Source organism: Drosophila sulfurigaster, chromosome 3 (genome assembly GCF_023558435.1).
Source record: "Drosophila sulfurigaster albostrigata strain 15112-1811.04 chromosome 3, ASM2355843v2, whole genome shotgun sequence".
Taxonomy (NCBI): domain Eukaryota; kingdom Metazoa; phylum Arthropoda; class Insecta; order Diptera; family Drosophilidae; genus Drosophila; species Drosophila sulfurigaster.
In genome coordinates, this window is record NC_084883.1 from 31,787,062 (window position 1) to 31,803,153 (window position 16,092).

The 16,092-nt window shown below is 37.7% G+C and overlaps 4 protein-coding genes across 4 annotated transcripts in view; 1 reads left to right on the plus strand and 3 right to left on the minus strand.

The window, feature by feature from the left end:
• LOC133845054 (sodium channel protein 60E) overlaps positions 1-2,889 on the plus strand; it is a 39,494-nt gene extending 36,605 nt beyond the window's left edge. The window contains 1 exon segment of the mRNA XM_062279392.1: positions 17-2,889. Coding sequence (XP_062135376.1) covers positions 17-771 — 755 coding nt within the window. The 3' untranslated portion in view covers positions 772-2,889.
• A 2,044-nt stretch (positions 2,890-4,933) lies between these two features.
• Positions 4,934-13,900, minus strand: LOC133845055 (transient receptor potential cation channel protein painless). Its single transcript, XM_062279393.1, has 4 exons — positions 13,796-13,900; positions 8,947-9,193; positions 6,912-8,885; positions 4,934-6,855 (listed from the first exon to the last, which is right to left on the minus strand). Exons 2-4 carry the CDS (start codon positions 9,163-9,165, stop codon positions 6,304-6,306), a joined length of 2,745 nt encoding a protein of 914 aa, XP_062135377.1. The 5' UTR covers positions 9,166-9,193; positions 13,796-13,900; the 3' UTR covers positions 4,934-6,303.
• Positions 13,901-14,058: 158 nt separating this feature from the next.
• Positions 14,059-15,078, minus strand: LOC133845058 (uncharacterized). The gene is made up of 2 exons (XM_062279396.1): positions 14,337-15,078; positions 14,059-14,267 (listed from the first exon to the last, which is right to left on the minus strand). Exons 1-2 carry the CDS (start codon positions 15,006-15,008, stop codon positions 14,157-14,159), a joined length of 783 nt encoding a protein of 260 aa, XP_062135380.1. The 5' UTR covers positions 15,009-15,078; the 3' UTR covers positions 14,059-14,156.
• On the minus strand, positions 15,052-15,974 carry LOC133840023 (uncharacterized). The gene is made up of 3 exons (XM_062271675.1): positions 15,947-15,974; positions 15,391-15,712; positions 15,052-15,079 (listed from the first exon to the last, which is right to left on the minus strand). Exons 1-3 carry the CDS (start codon positions 15,972-15,974, stop codon positions 15,052-15,054), a joined length of 378 nt encoding a protein of 125 aa, XP_062127659.1.
• Between the last annotated feature and the right edge of the window lie 118 nt (positions 15,975-16,092).

Genomic DNA, 16,092 nt, shown 5'->3' on the forward strand with positions numbered 1-16,092 from the left:
TTTGCACCGTTTACAGCGGATGGACCAGCACCGGAGGTGATTGTAACGAAGCCATCGCCGGAACAGCAAACGCATCCGCTGGCGCATGGACATTCCCTCAGTCTGCGACCGGACAATGCAACGTTAGTGCATGTGCTGGTGCATCGCGAGAGCGAGGAATACAAGGAGGAGGACGACGAGTGTAGCCAGTCATCGCACGTCAGTCACAGCACATCGAACAGCAATGGCAATGGCAATGGGCATGAGAAGCCGAAGCCACCGCAGATACGCATCAGTACCGGTTCCGCAGAGAGCGCCATGGATAGCTGTCTAATGCCCACGGTGCAGATCATGGTTGACAGTCCAAAGGAGCCGCCACGAGGTGACTTTAGCATGGACAGCGGTTTTGCCAATGCACCGACAACCCCTGCAATTGATGTCGATACGCCGATCGATGTCAACGTGCAGGGCGATACATCGCAAGTGTTCTACGACTACAATCCCGAGTCCAATGTTGTGCATACAACTGACATGGCTGTTACCATTGAGGAGGGAGAGCAACAAACACATGCACCCGTTGCCGAAGTCAGTGCACGCATTGAGGACCAGCAAAGATGACCTTCAATCAATACGGGAGAGTCAGAGAGTCATCAGGATCAGCAATCCAATAGCAAGAGCAACAGCAATACGAGCACCATTACCAGCAGCAACAGTTGCAGCAGCACCAGCAGCAGCAGCAGCACCTCATCAGCTAGCCAGTCAACAGGAGTCGGCGGGCAGCGCCCAAGTTGACAATCTCCAGTCTGAGAGAAGTTTCCATTAGCATTTGGAAGCGCACTTATAGCCGGGGCAACGCACTTGCCCCTTTGTTATTATAGTCGATTAATTATACAAGTATTTACATATGAAACAGACCTACTTACTAGTCGCTTTATACGATACTTCAATGGAACTATCCAATGTTTATATATATCCATTCAATGCTGGCTTGGTAACAGTGCGCTGTGCGTCCAGCCAAGTCTAGTTTAGTTTAGCTTAGTTTAGTTTAGTTAAATTTAGCTTAGCCTTAGCCTAGTTTAGTTTACAACAAAAAAAATCAATATAAACTCTGTGTTAACAAAACGTGCATTAAACCGTACAGTGCGTACACGTTGTAATACTCAAATCAAATCAAAACAAAAAGCAACAGCAAATTAATACACTAACATTAACATTAACATTAATATTAACATTAACATTAATATAACTATAAATATAAAATTGAAAATATGAGATAGTATAAATAGGGTCTAACTAATCGGTTGGTATTTTTGTTTAGTCGTCAATCAATCAGTCAGTCAAGTATATGTATATACAACTACTCGTATATATATATATAGGCCGATTTCGAAGATATTTTGAAGGTTGTTTTTAATTATACAATAAAATGCAATACGATACAGAATTACATAGAATTATACATAAATGCATATTGTAACTAACAAATTCGTGGCGTAGTCTTAGGCTCGTGTATTCGTAATGATAGAATTTCTTTTTCTTTAGCGCAATATATATACTTATCTCTATATATATATATATATTTTGTACATATGCCAAAGGAAGTATTTTAAAGTAATGAAAAGCTAATAATATACATATATTTATTCATAGCATTAATTGAAAACAAAACATACTATATATTATATATAAATTAGTTAGCAACGATTGTATAAAATATTTACGAGAGGTTTTCTGTTGAGATATTCAAATTACCATTACAACTACGACTACAGTCTAGAATATATTATCCGTACCGATTGTTCAAGTACAAAAAATCGAAGTATTACCAAATAGTAGATTTCAATACTGTCCTTCCTCCCCTTGTGTCCCCATTCTCATGCTATTCAACACAATCTCAATGTAAACTCAATCTCAAACTCAAACTAAAGCCAAAACAAGAAGTCAAGTGATTTAACATTCCAAAAAGCAATTTAACTCGAATCAAGTGCAATTCGCACAATAAATCGTTTAATAGCTAAGAAGACCCAATCGGGTTATAGACTCGTAATTATTTGTACTACAAAAACACACTGAAGATGTTATCGTACTTAATGCAGCTACATCATCAACGACAACTATGTACGTATGTACCAGATCTTTATTAGCCAGTTGAATGAAGAACCACAGTCCTACCTAAGCAATGTGCATTGTGTACCAGTGAGAACTTTTATTATTATTATTATTATATATATTATTATACTTAGCATACATACATATTAAATTATACATTTACTTATGATCTTAACACTATATCGAATACTCTTACCATAGGCATACATACTACCAAGTGTTTTTATTTAGTCTAACTAAAACGTGAAATCAAAATTGCATTAATGATCGATCTTCTATACAAAGCTTCCACGAACATACTCGTACATACTCGTGCATACATTTATATACATAATTAACAAATTATATACACATGTACTTCTATATCTTTACATACATATACACATACTTATACCAACTATATTTGTATCTACATATACTTTAGGCCTTGGCCGAGTTTCAAAGAAACTGATTTGAAATGTTGTTTTCTATTATTATTATACATATTGTATATTCTGTGAGAATTGATTGTGTGTGTTTAGGTTATACTACATACATATGTATGGGATGTATGTATATGCAATCATATTAAGTTTCCACATCGAACACAGGATACTGGACAAGTCAAAACAACTGATAACATACGACACTCTGCAGCAATCAGTGCAGCGCACACTTTTACACTTCTACTCGAAAACTCTTTCTAACTTAACAACAGACAATCAGACAGCGATTGATATAAAATTGAAATTATGGTACCAATTAAATCGTTATCTCCAATACAAAAAACCAAAAAAAAACAAAAACAAATACAAAATAAAACGTACACACTTGTGATTTTAACTGCAATTTTTACACAAGAAAACTTAAGATCATAACTTTTAATTAGAATTGTTAACAAATTGCTAAACGGATAATAAATAATGAATAACATGTATCAAATAACTATGAGAATAACAACATAAATAAAAACAAAAACCAAAAATAAAACAGACAGAAACCAAACACTCGTCAATTAAGTGATATTTATAATTGGTACATAGGCGTAAAAACAAGAAGAAAAAAAAAAGAAAAACATTTGCAAGGATTATTATACATACATACTCTTATATTACGTACTCATTGCGTAGAATTTACAATAGAACTCTATAAATCAATACAATCTGTACATAACATAAACGAAGTTTATAATAACATCTAGCAATAGAAACAAATTCAAGCGACAGCAAAACAAAGAAACCTAAACAAGCTTTAATTTCCAATGTCTTCAATAATAATCGCTTAACCAAAATGTTCTTTTTTGATTAGGATGATCGAGGCATTATTTAAAGAGACATCTCTAGATAAGTCGCGAGATGCAAACACAACATTTTATTTAGTCATAGAGTATAACGACAATAAAACGAATGAGGCATATATTGATTATAAACGCAACCTGTGCCAGGGGCCAGAGCTTGGACAAACCAAACAAACAAATTTCACAAGCAAAAAGTAACACCCAACCAACCAGAAGAAGAATCCCACAAAGCAGGTCATATGGAAATGCTTTTACCCTCCCAAATAAAAAAACCCCAGCAATTTTAGTAGTCCAATTTAAAATTAAACAACTAAACAATGTACCAAACTGCAACAACAACCACAGCAACACCAAGAACAACAACAGCAACAAAACAGACAAAAGAAACAGAAACAGTCCTGTGCATTTAACATATAGCTCATAGCACCGCAGTGCAGCAGACCGAATCGGGTCGAAATACCAATACGATAATTACACAAAACCATAAACAAATAACAAAAATGAATATATATATATACAAAAGTAATGAATAAATTGATATGTACATACTGGTATCGTAAGTACAGTTATAGTACAGTACAGCTGGTTTGATTAGGCATGCCTTACAGAAGAATACACACGATTTTATTTGTTGTAAATTAACGCGTTGAGGTTCAAAAAAAAAGTTAACGTTTCATATATCAAACAAAAATAAAAAAACAAAAACAAAAAAGAAAACAAATATAATAATAGTATTTGATATTTAATAATAAAAACATATATAGGCAAAGCATACAAATTGTTTAACATGCTCTGAAAACAATGTCAATTATTTTGATTTGCCGTTACAACAATATGAAATATGTATGTATGATGAACAAAACAAAAAATGCTGCAAAAGTGACAAGTTTTTGATATTAGACATGCGTTTTTAGTCGTCCTAAGCATAATCAAATATTATATTTACTTAATAACTGCATAGCTTAAACAAATTATCAATTATAATAATTATATTATTCATAGCTGCGCTCAACTTGCAAACGGATCAAACTCAAATCAATACTCAGCTTGTAGAACATTTTCCATATCTATTTCCATATTCCTATGTTATTTAATATTTGTTAAGCTTTTAACTTCATTAATAAAACAGTTTGATTAAATCGCTCATTTGATTTAATTGGCTTAGTTAGCCGTTGTTAGACCATGAAATTGATTTGATTTGATCCAATCAGTAATAAAAAGGAAAACATTAAAGATAATGAGTATATATAGTGACATAATGAACCGAATCATATCAAATCAAAACAAAACAAAAGAAAGCGATAAAAAAAACATTATGATAATGAAAAGAAAATAAAACATAAATCTAACATTTGCAATTAAATATTTACTCGGGTAACAATGGTACAGTAAAGATATTCGTTTATACAATATTTACTGTCTAAATATTATATAACCATTATACTTATACTACTTATACTTATACGTATACTTATCGAAAGTCAAAATTTATTAACGGATGTCAAAAAACGCAAACCAATTTTAAACTGAACATTGATATTCAAATTCAACATTTTTCGGATAACTGTGGCCACTGTGCGCGCACATACACACATACATATACACGCCAGCGCACTCTGTGTGAGTGTGGAAATTATAGATGGAAGATATATGATGTATAGTATATAATTATATAATTCAAGAACCCGAGAATTTGTTGAAACAAAATAATGACATAATTAATTACCGAAAGCAGAGCAAAACGCAGACAACAAATTGTTTTTTTTTTTAGTTCGAATTGTATATAAGTATATATAAATATATATATTGAAAAGATCATAACTACTATTATAATAGTGATTATTTCAGTTATTCAGTTTATAACTCATAAGGGTTTTGTTAAATTTAATTATATTTATATATTCGTATGTTAATAAAACAATTTCTGACTACAACATGGCAAATCTCTTGTTATTTTTAGATGTGCTTTAGCTTAAATTTCTATGAATATAAATTCGTGTAAAAGCATAGAAGCAATTTATTTATAAAAGAGCTTTTAATTTTGCGCCCGAAACTATGCAACAGATTCGTATTTATTAATGTGTACAGTAGTAGCCATAATGTTGTTCAATACAGTAGTGGACGAAATATTATCACAACTACCATTATAATTGTATAATATACAATATATACAATGTATGTAACAATCATAATACTACAAGCAACATATGAAATTCATTCAATATTGTTAGGCACTATTTATAATATTTTCTCTAAGAATTCTTAAATAACGTGTAGGTTCAAGGTTTAAATAGTATATAGAGAATACACAATTATTGTTTGTTAGACATGCAATTTTAATGATACAAAGCATAATAAAAAATATACTTAATAGATGTAGAAGCTTAGACAAATTCTTAATCTAAAACTTGCAGCTCAAATTGAAACTCAAACTCACTTCGAAATTGTAAATTTCAGTTTCCACATGCTTATGTCATTTCATATTAGTCAAGCTGCTAACTCTTTGACTAACTTATTTAATATTAACACTACAATTAAATACAAAATTTTCAATATGCCGCATCAATCGTTGAATATTTTGAACATCAATCATTCGAATTAATTGGCTCTTTTAGCCGTTAGCCAATTTGTTAGACCGTGAAATTGATTTAATTTAACACAGTCGAGTTAAATCTAGTTATGCGTGTATAAATAATGTAGAAATGTTAGTTTCAGGCGATCAAACGGGTTCATTCTCAAGGGTGAATGTAGGTTCTAAACAATACAATATTACTTAAACAAAATAAACTATATAACAAAATAAAATGCAATACAAATGCGACTTTAAATGGTATTCTAAATGGAGCATGAAATTCTCTTACAATATTTCGCCTCTCATTTAGTATATAATTTCGATTCCTCATATTAATCGTCTTTAATGAGTTTTATAGGTTCTCCGGCTAATTCCTTTCCTGGTGTAGTAACTGCAGTAATTGCTCCAGCTTCTGTTCCATCAGCTGGAATCGTCGCTCTGTCAATTGCTCCCGTTGACGCTTCTGCTCTGCAGTCGACTTTTGATCGATTACAGCGAGGGCCAGCTTAACGGTTCTGCTATCCATCTTGGAGCACTTGTTGCTGATCTTGGAACAGCAGCAGGGCAGCAGCGTTAGGGGCGGATCGAGCAGTTTCTTCTGCTGCTCCGGCACAGCATTTGTGGCCAATGACTGGAAACTGGCCATGGTCTTGCCATTACCGTTGCTGAGTTCCTTCATTTCGTAGACATTCATCTTGGGAATGAGCACCTGGTTGCCATCATTCGGCAGTATGGAGATCTGGCGCACAGTCATATAGTTGGGATAGATGTTCAGCAATCGCTGGCAAATTGTACGGAAGGGTTCGCTGTTCACGATGAACCCGGTGCATCCATTGCGCTCTGTCAGCACCTGCTCATAGCGCAGCAAGGTATTGGTGCGACAGATGGCACCATTGAGCTCCGCTTGAGCTTTGATGGCCTGCAAAAAGTATCTTCAGAATGCTGTGCAGGGAAAACGTTGAGTGTTTCACTCACCTGGGTATCGGAGACGGCCAAACCATTCAGCAGATTGAAGAGCACAATGGTCATGAACAAGACGAACAGCACGAAGATTAGGTAGGTCGAGAGGGTGTCAAACTTAATATCACCAGCATCGAACTCGCCCGTCAACATCACAATGGTCTTGATCAATGCCTCGATGGGATTCGAGAAGCTGTTGAAATCTCCCTCCTCCTCACCTGGCTTTTGTTCCTGTTCTTGTGGCTTACCAAAGAGTATGTAGAAGCACAAAGTGAAGGTGATCACAAATATCGAGTAGAGACCAAAACTTTTGAGGAAAGTGCTAGACACAGCGCGCAACATGAGCATATGTGTCGAGATCGCCAGAACTGGCAGGGAACCAACAAGCAGACAGAACTCCAGTGATACTAGCAGAATGGTCAACACTGCCAGTACTCGCTGTGTCTCCTTGTCGTAGTTGGACTCGATGCAGGTGGTAATGGCGAGTACAATGAGTGCTATCTCCATGTAATTCGTCACTGAACACCAGTACTGAAGTGGCGCCATAGTAAACTGTACTACCTCGCGAATGATTAGGTAGATTATGCCAATCCAGGAGAATAATCCAAAGAGTGCAGTGAGTGCCTGATGCTCGCTCTGGTGAAACTGGAGCAACGTGTGCGTGATGATGGAGATGGTGAAGAGCGTGTAGAGCAGAAAGTTCAGATAGAAGATGACGGAGAGACGATGCCACTTGAGGAACAGAAAGCTGGAGATTAACGGATGCTGTAGCAAATGGCGCAGCTCCTTGGACTCGGCAATATGGGCAATGGGTGTCATCTCGTCTTGCAGGTGGCGTGCACTTGCCGTGCCTGGCGGTATCTGACCTGGTTTCTCCTGGCGCATCAGATTCGCAAAGTTAACGATAATCTCAAAGGCCTGCGAACCCGCCTTCTGTTTATTGGTTGTGATGCAGGAGTCAAAGTGCTGCTCCAGCAGCTCGGCCGGCATATCGTGAATGGGCAACTCATTGAACTTACTCTTCGGTCCAATGTAGGCGCCATTATGTAGCAGTGTCTGCACAGCCTTCCAGTTGCGATACTTGGCGGCATAGTGGAGGGGCACTTGACCACTTGGATCTGCCTCGTTGATGTTCACATGCTCGCTGGCCAGCAGCAGTTCGAAGCAGCGCTGATGATCACAGAAATCGTCCAGGGGCTGCTCTTCCAGCCGGCTGATTACAGTGTTCAGCAGCGAAGTGCCTGGTGCCACTTTTAGTTCTGGGTGATGCAGCAGCTTCTCCAATGCCCGCCAATTGCCCCAGATGATGGACAGCTCAATGGGCGCAGTAGCTTCACCGGTTGCCTTTTTGTTGATGTTGATGCCCGTGTTGAGAATCGCTTCCAAGGAGCGTTGTTTGCCCCGCTTGATTGACTCCACTAACAGTGGGTGATACATCTCCTGTGTTAAGTTGCGCAGATTATCCTTGTCGCTGATGTTCAACTGATGCTCCGCCAGCAGCTGCTCGAACTGCGACTCATCGCCATCGCGCAGCTGGCGCAACAGACGCTCGCCATCGATCTCTCCGTCCGCATTGGCATCGCGTTGTGGCGGCAACGGAAGCTCTGGATATTGTTGCTGCAGCATCTGACGCACCTGGCCATTGCGATAGCTATCGATGTCTAGGTTGGGTTGCCCCAGAAAGAGCTGCACCAGCTCCTGTTTGGCTGTATTAATCTTATTGTTGCGCAGTACATGATGCAGCGGTGTCATCTCACTCTGATCCACCAGATTGGGCGAGGCGCCATATTGCAGCAGGCTCTGCATACAGGCACGCACCTCCTCCACATTGTCGGTTTTGAGATTTTTAGCCAGCGAATTGAGAGGCGTCAACTGTCCGTATTTGCGATCCACCTGCACTCCAGGTCGACTCAAGAGCACGGCTAGATTGCGAGAGTCTCGGGAGTCGGCCGCATAGCTGATTGCTGCCTTGTTGTGTTTTTGATTGATCTACACATGAAAGGAATTTCGTTACGATTGCAAAATGCTGCTAGCAGTAGAAAGTACTCACGTAATTCACATTGCAGCCATGTGCAAGGCAAGCTTCGATGAACTCCGCACATCCCGCAGTGGACAAAGCCTTCTCGTAGATGCTTGTGTTGTGCTCATCCGGGAGATTTGGCTGTGCTCCCATCTCGAGTGCCGCATAGAACTCACGTATATCCCGCTTGGCCAGCGCCAGACCAAGCTGCGCTTGCGGATCAATAAAGCCGCATCTGTTCAGGTCCATCTTAATGGTTTATCGCTAGGTTAATGAACTGTAATGGACAATAAAAGATATAGAAAATTTAATTTATAAACTTATGTTTATGCCGAAAATTCTTACATTAAGAAAACAATTTGCTAACGAATGGAAAAAATAAAGGGATTAAAGATCTTATTGCAATGAAAATCTTTTTTTATTTTTAAATTCAATAACTTAAATTTAAATTTTGTTTCGTTTTTTAAAAATGATTAAAGCATTTTTGATTTTGAAATTTGTCTCGTTTTTTTTTGGTTAAAATTCTCTCTGTGCAGTGAACCCGCATTGTTTTCGCCACTGAGACGTAATAAGAAGCAGCTCATTGAAGGTGTCCGGCATATTTTGCTTGATTTTTGACAGATCTGGGCAAAACCTTGAAGAACTGTTTTTGGAAAACAAAGCCAAGTCTGAGCTAAACTAACCCACACAGACAATTGACAAATGCTTCATGGTACGCTGATTTTAACGAGCTTCCCTTCAGTTAGCTGTCGCTGGTCTTTTGGCCCAAAAGTTGATGCGTTGACCACTCGGTTTTGTGCTGAAAGCTGACTTACAGGTTTCCCCCCAACGAAAATCTAATGCGTCTCCGCATATAACAAATTTTTTCAAATCTGCGCTGTGGTAATTAAAAAAAGCGTTTTTAAGTGGTTTTTGTGGTACATTCCATAAGTATGTTATTAAATGGTAACAATTGAACCACAGACACAGTCAAGTAGCGGGGCTTCTGTTATTGTGTGTGAGTGTGTGGGAGTGGTGCGTTCAAGTGGTGATCACTTAACCTTGTGATCACTGCGGCAGTTGTGAGTCAACTCTCTGCTGGGCTGAGAGCCGATGATGCTGCCAGTTTTGAGTCTGATATTAGATTTAACGATCATAAAGAATAATCATAAAATAATCGACATATCAATATCAATTAGCAATCAATTTGTTACGCTTTACGGTTTGAATTTTAGCGCTTAGATCAGACTCGAACTCCGTTGTGGCCACAGGGGCTTCATCGAGTGTTCAAATTGAAAGATTCATTGGCGGCTTCTTTTGTGCGGATTCTCTGCTCAGCTCTGTTTGCTTCCAGAGTCGATCGCGATCGTCATGGCGAAGTCGAAGATGAAGTCAAAGTTAACGTCGATGCCAAAGCCATGTCTATTTTGATGCTTGAAATGTGTGAGAAATCGGCTAATCACACATGAGAATTGAGCTAATTTGAATATTCCTCAGCTGCTGTGTTTTAAATATCGAATCTTATGCTTAAAATGCTGAAAACGTGTATGTCCACAGCTGGGAAACAAAAGAAACGACAACGTTAAAAACATCATGTATCTCTTTGCCAATCAGCAACTAATAAGTAGCCGCTGTCAGATGATAATTCTTACAAATAATTTATTGTAAACGTTGCCCCGATCCGAACCAACCCCCCGCAATAATCGGAGATGCTGAGAAGCGTCAATAGAGGCAAGAGATAAGCATAATTTGCACAATCACCTTCCTTAATTGGTTAAAGGTTGTGGCTTGACTTCCCTCTTCATTTCTCACTAGATATATTTGCCTCCATATGTATTTACCTTAGCTCGTATTTACCAAGCCAATTAAGTACTTCTGTCGGTTGACAAACAATTTCATTGTTTGACACTCGCCGGTAAATAAACAAGTACAAGCTGAAGCAAACCGCAGAATGGCGTAATCTTAATACAGCCACAAAAGGTTAAGATACTTTCTTGTGCCAGAGGCGCATTCTTATAGATATGATAAAAGATTAAATTGCTAGACATAAACTAAAGGGTGACGTAATTAATAACGGTTAAGTTAAATTTAGAGTACTTTTAGACATTATGGAGATGAGAGCACATCGATACTTTAGAAACAGTGCGCAGTAATACCTTTGTAGATACAAATGTATCTGATGGAGATATATATGAGTAAAGATTAAGCAGTCGTGATGAAGTTAATTTTAGATTAGAGGATATGTTGCAATATGTACAACAATCTAAGCAAGTTCATCACTTACTTCAACTGTCATTAAAAATCTTTGCAATAAACTGCAATATCCGCTATGCGAGTGAATGGAATTGGGAATTGAATAATGAAACTGCATGTGGAATATGTTGCCAAACTCGTTCTCCGAGTTTTTCCTTGCAGATTTCTGCAACCAAAGCAGGAAAAAGAGTAACAAAAAAGTTAAAAAAAAGAAACAATAATTACTACAACATTCGGAGGAAGTTTTGCGCAAGTTTGTTCAGCTCTCCGTTCAACTCGAGTTTATTGCTCGGTTCGCATAAAACTTAATGTTTGTCAGCAATTTTTTGTATGTTGTTGTTATTGTTGTTGTCAGTTTTTACTTTCTGCGTTTTTGTGCTTGGCTTCGAATACGTGACGAGCTGTCTTAGAGGCGTGACAGAAATTTCGGGGCATCGTGCTACACGCCTGCCCCGTCTGTGTCGGGTCGATTGAAAGATACAAGATACAGAAGCGATTGCGAAGCGAAGGCGATCTAATTCGTTTGTGTATAACAAGTTTATTGGCAACTGCGTTCTTTGTTTATTTAATTTATAGCCATTTTTATGCACTTTTCGCATTTTTCCGTTTATTTAGCTGCAAAAAGCTATTAAAATCCTATGTACTGTCTTTGAGATTCTTATTAATTGCTAAACATCATATTTATTTTTAGGTAGCATAGTTTTGAAGTTGAAAAAGCGTTTTTTCTGGTGTCTTAATTTGATTAAGTCCGCAATTAGGTTGTAGTTTTGTTAAGAAACACATTGCCCGAATAAAACAGCTTGCTTGGATCTGTCTGTTATTTTTTTTTATCAACGCCGAAATTGTCATCATAAAAACGTCATAATTAAGATGGATGTGAATGGAGATGTGGTTGTAGCTGGAGATGGGGCTGGAGATGGAGATGGGTCTGAGCCGGCAAGCATGACTTCATGCTGAACTGAGTTTTGAGTGGCGTAGGCAAAAAAAATTCATTTGTACTGCAGACAAAAAACACAAAATGTTTATACGAGGAAATATAATACAGATGCACGAACACTCACATTCACGCACACGCACACACACTCACACATATGTTTGTTTAACTAAAGTGGATTTCAACGAGCTTATATAGTAGGTTGTATATAATGTGCACTTCATAAACAATTGGCTGGCCTACATGTAGAGCAACAATAATCCCGGCGAACACAATAACAAAAGCGAATATATGGACCGAACAGAAGGGCAAAGAGCACACCCAGCGGGGGAAGGGGAACAAAAACGAGAGTGTGCCCCGCACTTTCGATAATTTAGAATAATTAAATTATATACACACTCTCTGCTGGAAATGCACAACACAGTTTTGACTGACGCTCGCTGGATTCTAGAGAATGCTGATATAATAGGAATTTTGCTCAGTTGAAATACAATTAATCGTCTGGGGTGCTAGAAACTAATATAGCATACAAATTGCTTCGCTAACAGCCACAGCCAATCAGTGTAGGGCTTGATGAGGTATACGTAATTTACAAATTCAATTCACAAATCTCAATGCTGACCCCTTTCAGCAATTGTCAAATGTAGCTACGCCTTTGTGTGTTTGATTCATTAAAAAAACGTAAAGTAAAATTTATTGGGCGGAGCCAAAGCAAAAGGCAAAAAACAAATAAACAGACAACAAACAGAGAAGGAATAAGAAAATGAAAGAAGAGAGGCGAGTTTTAAATGCGCATAAATACTCAATTAATATCAAATAATTGTAATGACTAATGGGCAACTAACTAATAGGGCGATAAGCATATTCAAATACGGCAACATATCTGTCCATCTTAGAGTTCTTAGAGTAATAGCTCACTGAACTGGGAATGTAACGGAAACATGACGAACCAAAAGTCCATGTAAATGATAAAGCTTGTTGCGAGGGAAACGATAAACGGAGCTAAATTATGACTGCAGGCCCAGTGCATGGGCAAGTGAGTTAATTTCTTGAAATCATATACATATACATATACATATACTCAAGTATTAATTTAAGCAAAAGCCTGAGGCAGTTGCCATTTAAGGCAGCAAACAACTGTTCGTGTCTGCCCACAACAATCCAACAAGTTAAAGTGAATTTTTGGAAAACTTTTTCAGATGATGTCACGGCTTCCAGCTTAGTTTTTATATGTCTTCTATCCTCTAATCATTTGTCAAATTGTATTTTTTTAATTACTTTCAAACGTCATTAAAACAAAGGAGTCTTTTTTATGTGCATTGTTTTTTGCCGATTTCTGCAGTTTTTTAACCTTGACGTTAAGGTGCTAAAACGTGTTTATAACATTTTTTTTCCTGCTACTTTTGTTGTGTGGGTCGTAAATGCTGATCTTTGCAACTGCGGTTTTACTCATTCCGTTTTTTTCTGCATTACAAGCGTGATTCACTTAACTGCCATTAATTCAAAAATCTCTCCGCGACAACACTCATCGATGTTGAATATTGAATAAGATAAATTGCGTAGCATCACTTAATTTGCATAATTCATGCCTTAATGATTCATCATGTATTAATTATTTTCAAAATAATATTTTGGCCACTCAGTTTTTCAAACACCAATTCTTGAACTTGCAAGCAACAAAATGGCGATTGCTTGGATTTGATTAACACTCACTTAATATTTCCGCGGAGACGACTGCAGTCTGATAAATCCGAAGACCAACTGATCAGCAAGCGGCACCGCGTATCTCTCGTTAGCTGTTGTGGTTCCAGCAACAAGTTTCAAATTTCTTTGAATTACGACAAATGTAATGCGCGTAAAAGTATGCAACAGTAAATTATTGGCAACCAATTTCAATACTACGCCTAAAGGGCTGCAACACAATATTTATAGAAGATACAGCTGATTTGCAGCTATTGAAAGAAGATCATACATATTATAAAATTCATTTATTATTTAACAGATAAACATGCTTCCAGCTCAGTTTATTAAATGCAGTCAACTGAATTTATAAAGAAATTTTCTCTTTGATAAATTAGACTTCTGGGCCCCAAGAGATAACTTCAAAGGCAATTCCTTTCAGTGCATCAGCATCAATTTCATGGCTGGCCAACGTTTTAAGAATATTCTGCACATTCTGCGATTTCTGTGATGGTATAAGATTAATAGTTAATAGTTAATAGTTTTCATTTAGTAATTATAAAAATATATTTACCATTGTTTTCTCGACAAGTTGCTTAAACTCGTCACTACGCAGTGCTGCATAAAACTTGGGGAACACTGTTCCAGTTTTACGTTTCTCATTGATTAGAGCCACAAAACGATCCCGTGGCAAATGCGTCAAAAGTTCCTGAATGAAGCTCACAAAGCTTCCCAAGCTAGCAGGCGTCTCAATAGTCTTCTGGGTCTCTGGCAGGAATACAACAACCACGCCCTCTTCTAGACTTTTTTGCGACAAACCATTGGATACAAAGTAACCATACTCTTTCACTGCAGCGCCTTCGATGATAAGCTGCCGGTTATGCCGATAATGAAAATGAAGCCGTTTCCTGATACTCGTATCATTGAGATGCAGAAAATTTATAACCTCAATGACTTCGGGCAATTGCTCCGCACGTTGTACCAGCTGCTTGAATTCCGAACTGCGCAGAAATTTGATTGCCTTGCGAAAACCAGAGTCAACAATTAAATGTTCTGCGACAACTTCATCAATAACCGAAGCCGGTATAAGATTCAGAAATTCCGTCAAGTCTTGCACCAACTCCGGTGAGTATGAGACTTGGTGATGGACTTTAGCCGATTTGTACCACCAAATCTGCCTGCGGCCTGTCACAAAAGTTGTAGTGCAGCAGAGTGCAAGGCACACAATCAATAGAATCTTCGACATTTCCGCAAAAAACAATCAAGCGTACTCGCTCACGTCTGTTCGCTCACTGCCGGCTGAACTTCAGATTATTTCTGTCGAAGCAACATAATTCTCACACATTTATAAACAATTGCAATGCCATACTCACGCACACATACATACACTCATACTCATCGTCGGTAGCCTGTTGCTTATCAGCACAATTTAAGACGCCGGCGATTCATCTGAGTATGTTTATTTTTTCAATTTGCGAGAGAGAGCAGAAGAGAGAAAAGAACTGTATTCGTACAGTGGGTACTTCAACTATTTGGTCACTCTTCAACATTTTTTTTTGTTTTTGAATACAGTGAACTGAATATATATATATATTATATATATGTGTATATATATATATATCTTCGACAAACCATTTGATAAAAAGTAGCCATACTCTTCCACTGCAGCGTCTTCAATAATAAGCTGCCGGTTGTGGCGATTATGGAAATGAAGCCATTTCCTGATACTTTTATCGTTGAGATGCAGAAAATTTATAATCTCAATGACTTCGGTCAACTGTACTGCACTTTGTGCCAGCTCCTTAAAGTCCGAACTGCGCAGAAATTCGGCTGCATGGCGAAAACCAGAGTCAAATATATAATGTTCTGCGACAAGTTCATCTATATCCGCAGTTGGTATAAGATCCAGAAAGTCCTTCAAGTCTTCTACCAACTCCGGTGAGTTTGAGACTTAGAGATGGGCTTTAGCCGATTTGTACCACCAAATTTTCCTGCGGCCTGTCACAAAAGTTGTAGTGCAGCATAATGCAAGGCACAATCAATAGATAGAATCTACATCATTTCTGCAAAAAATAAAATGTAAATGTAATCGCTCACGTCTGCTCACTCACTGTCGATTGAACTTCAGATTATTTACTATATGTAGAAGCAACATGATTCTCATATACAATTGTAATGCCATACTCACGCACACATAGATACCTACACTCATTGTCGTTAGCCTGTTACTTATCAGCGCAATTTAAGATCCCGTCGAGTCATTTCGATATGTTTATTTTCTAAGTTTGCGAGAGGGAACAGAAGACCGAAAAGTAGTGTATTCGTACTGT

What these genes read in the sequence shown, in the direction of transcription:
- LOC133840023 (XM_062271675.1), bottom strand. Translation starts at nt 15,974, where the DNA reads ATGAGTGTAGGTATCTATGTGTGCGTGA. An exon ending in AGGTATCTATGTGTGCGTGA is followed by an intron (nt 15,713 to 15,946) that starts GTATGGCATTAC and finishes CCCATCTCTAAG; the next exon opens with TCTCAAACTCACCGGAGTTG. An exon ending in TACTTTTTATCAAATGGTTT is followed by an intron (nt 15,080 to 15,390) that starts GTCGAAGATATA and finishes TTGCTTCGACAG; the next exon opens with AAATAATCTGAAGTTCAGCC.
- LOC133845055 (XM_062279393.1), bottom strand. Translation starts at nt 9,165, where the DNA reads ATGGACCTGAACAGATGCGGCTTTATTGATCCGCAAGCGCAGCTTGGT. An exon ending in ATGGCTGCAATGTGAATTAC is followed by an intron (nt 8,886 to 8,946) that starts GTGAGTACTTTC and finishes TTTCATGTGTAG; the next exon opens with ATCAATCAAAAACACAACAA. An exon ending in TGGCCGTCTCCGATACCCAG is followed by an intron (nt 6,856 to 6,911) that starts GTGAGTGAAACA and finishes TACTTTTTGCAG; the next exon opens with GCCATCAAAGCTCAAGCGGA.
- LOC133845058 (XM_062279396.1), bottom strand. Translation starts at nt 15,008, where the DNA reads ATGTCGAAGATTCTATTGATTGTGTGCCTTGCACTCTGCTGCACTACA. An exon ending in AACTTGTCGAGAAAACAATG is followed by an intron (nt 14,268 to 14,336) that starts GTAAATATATTT and finishes ATACCATCACAG; the next exon opens with AAATCGCAGAATGTGCAGAA.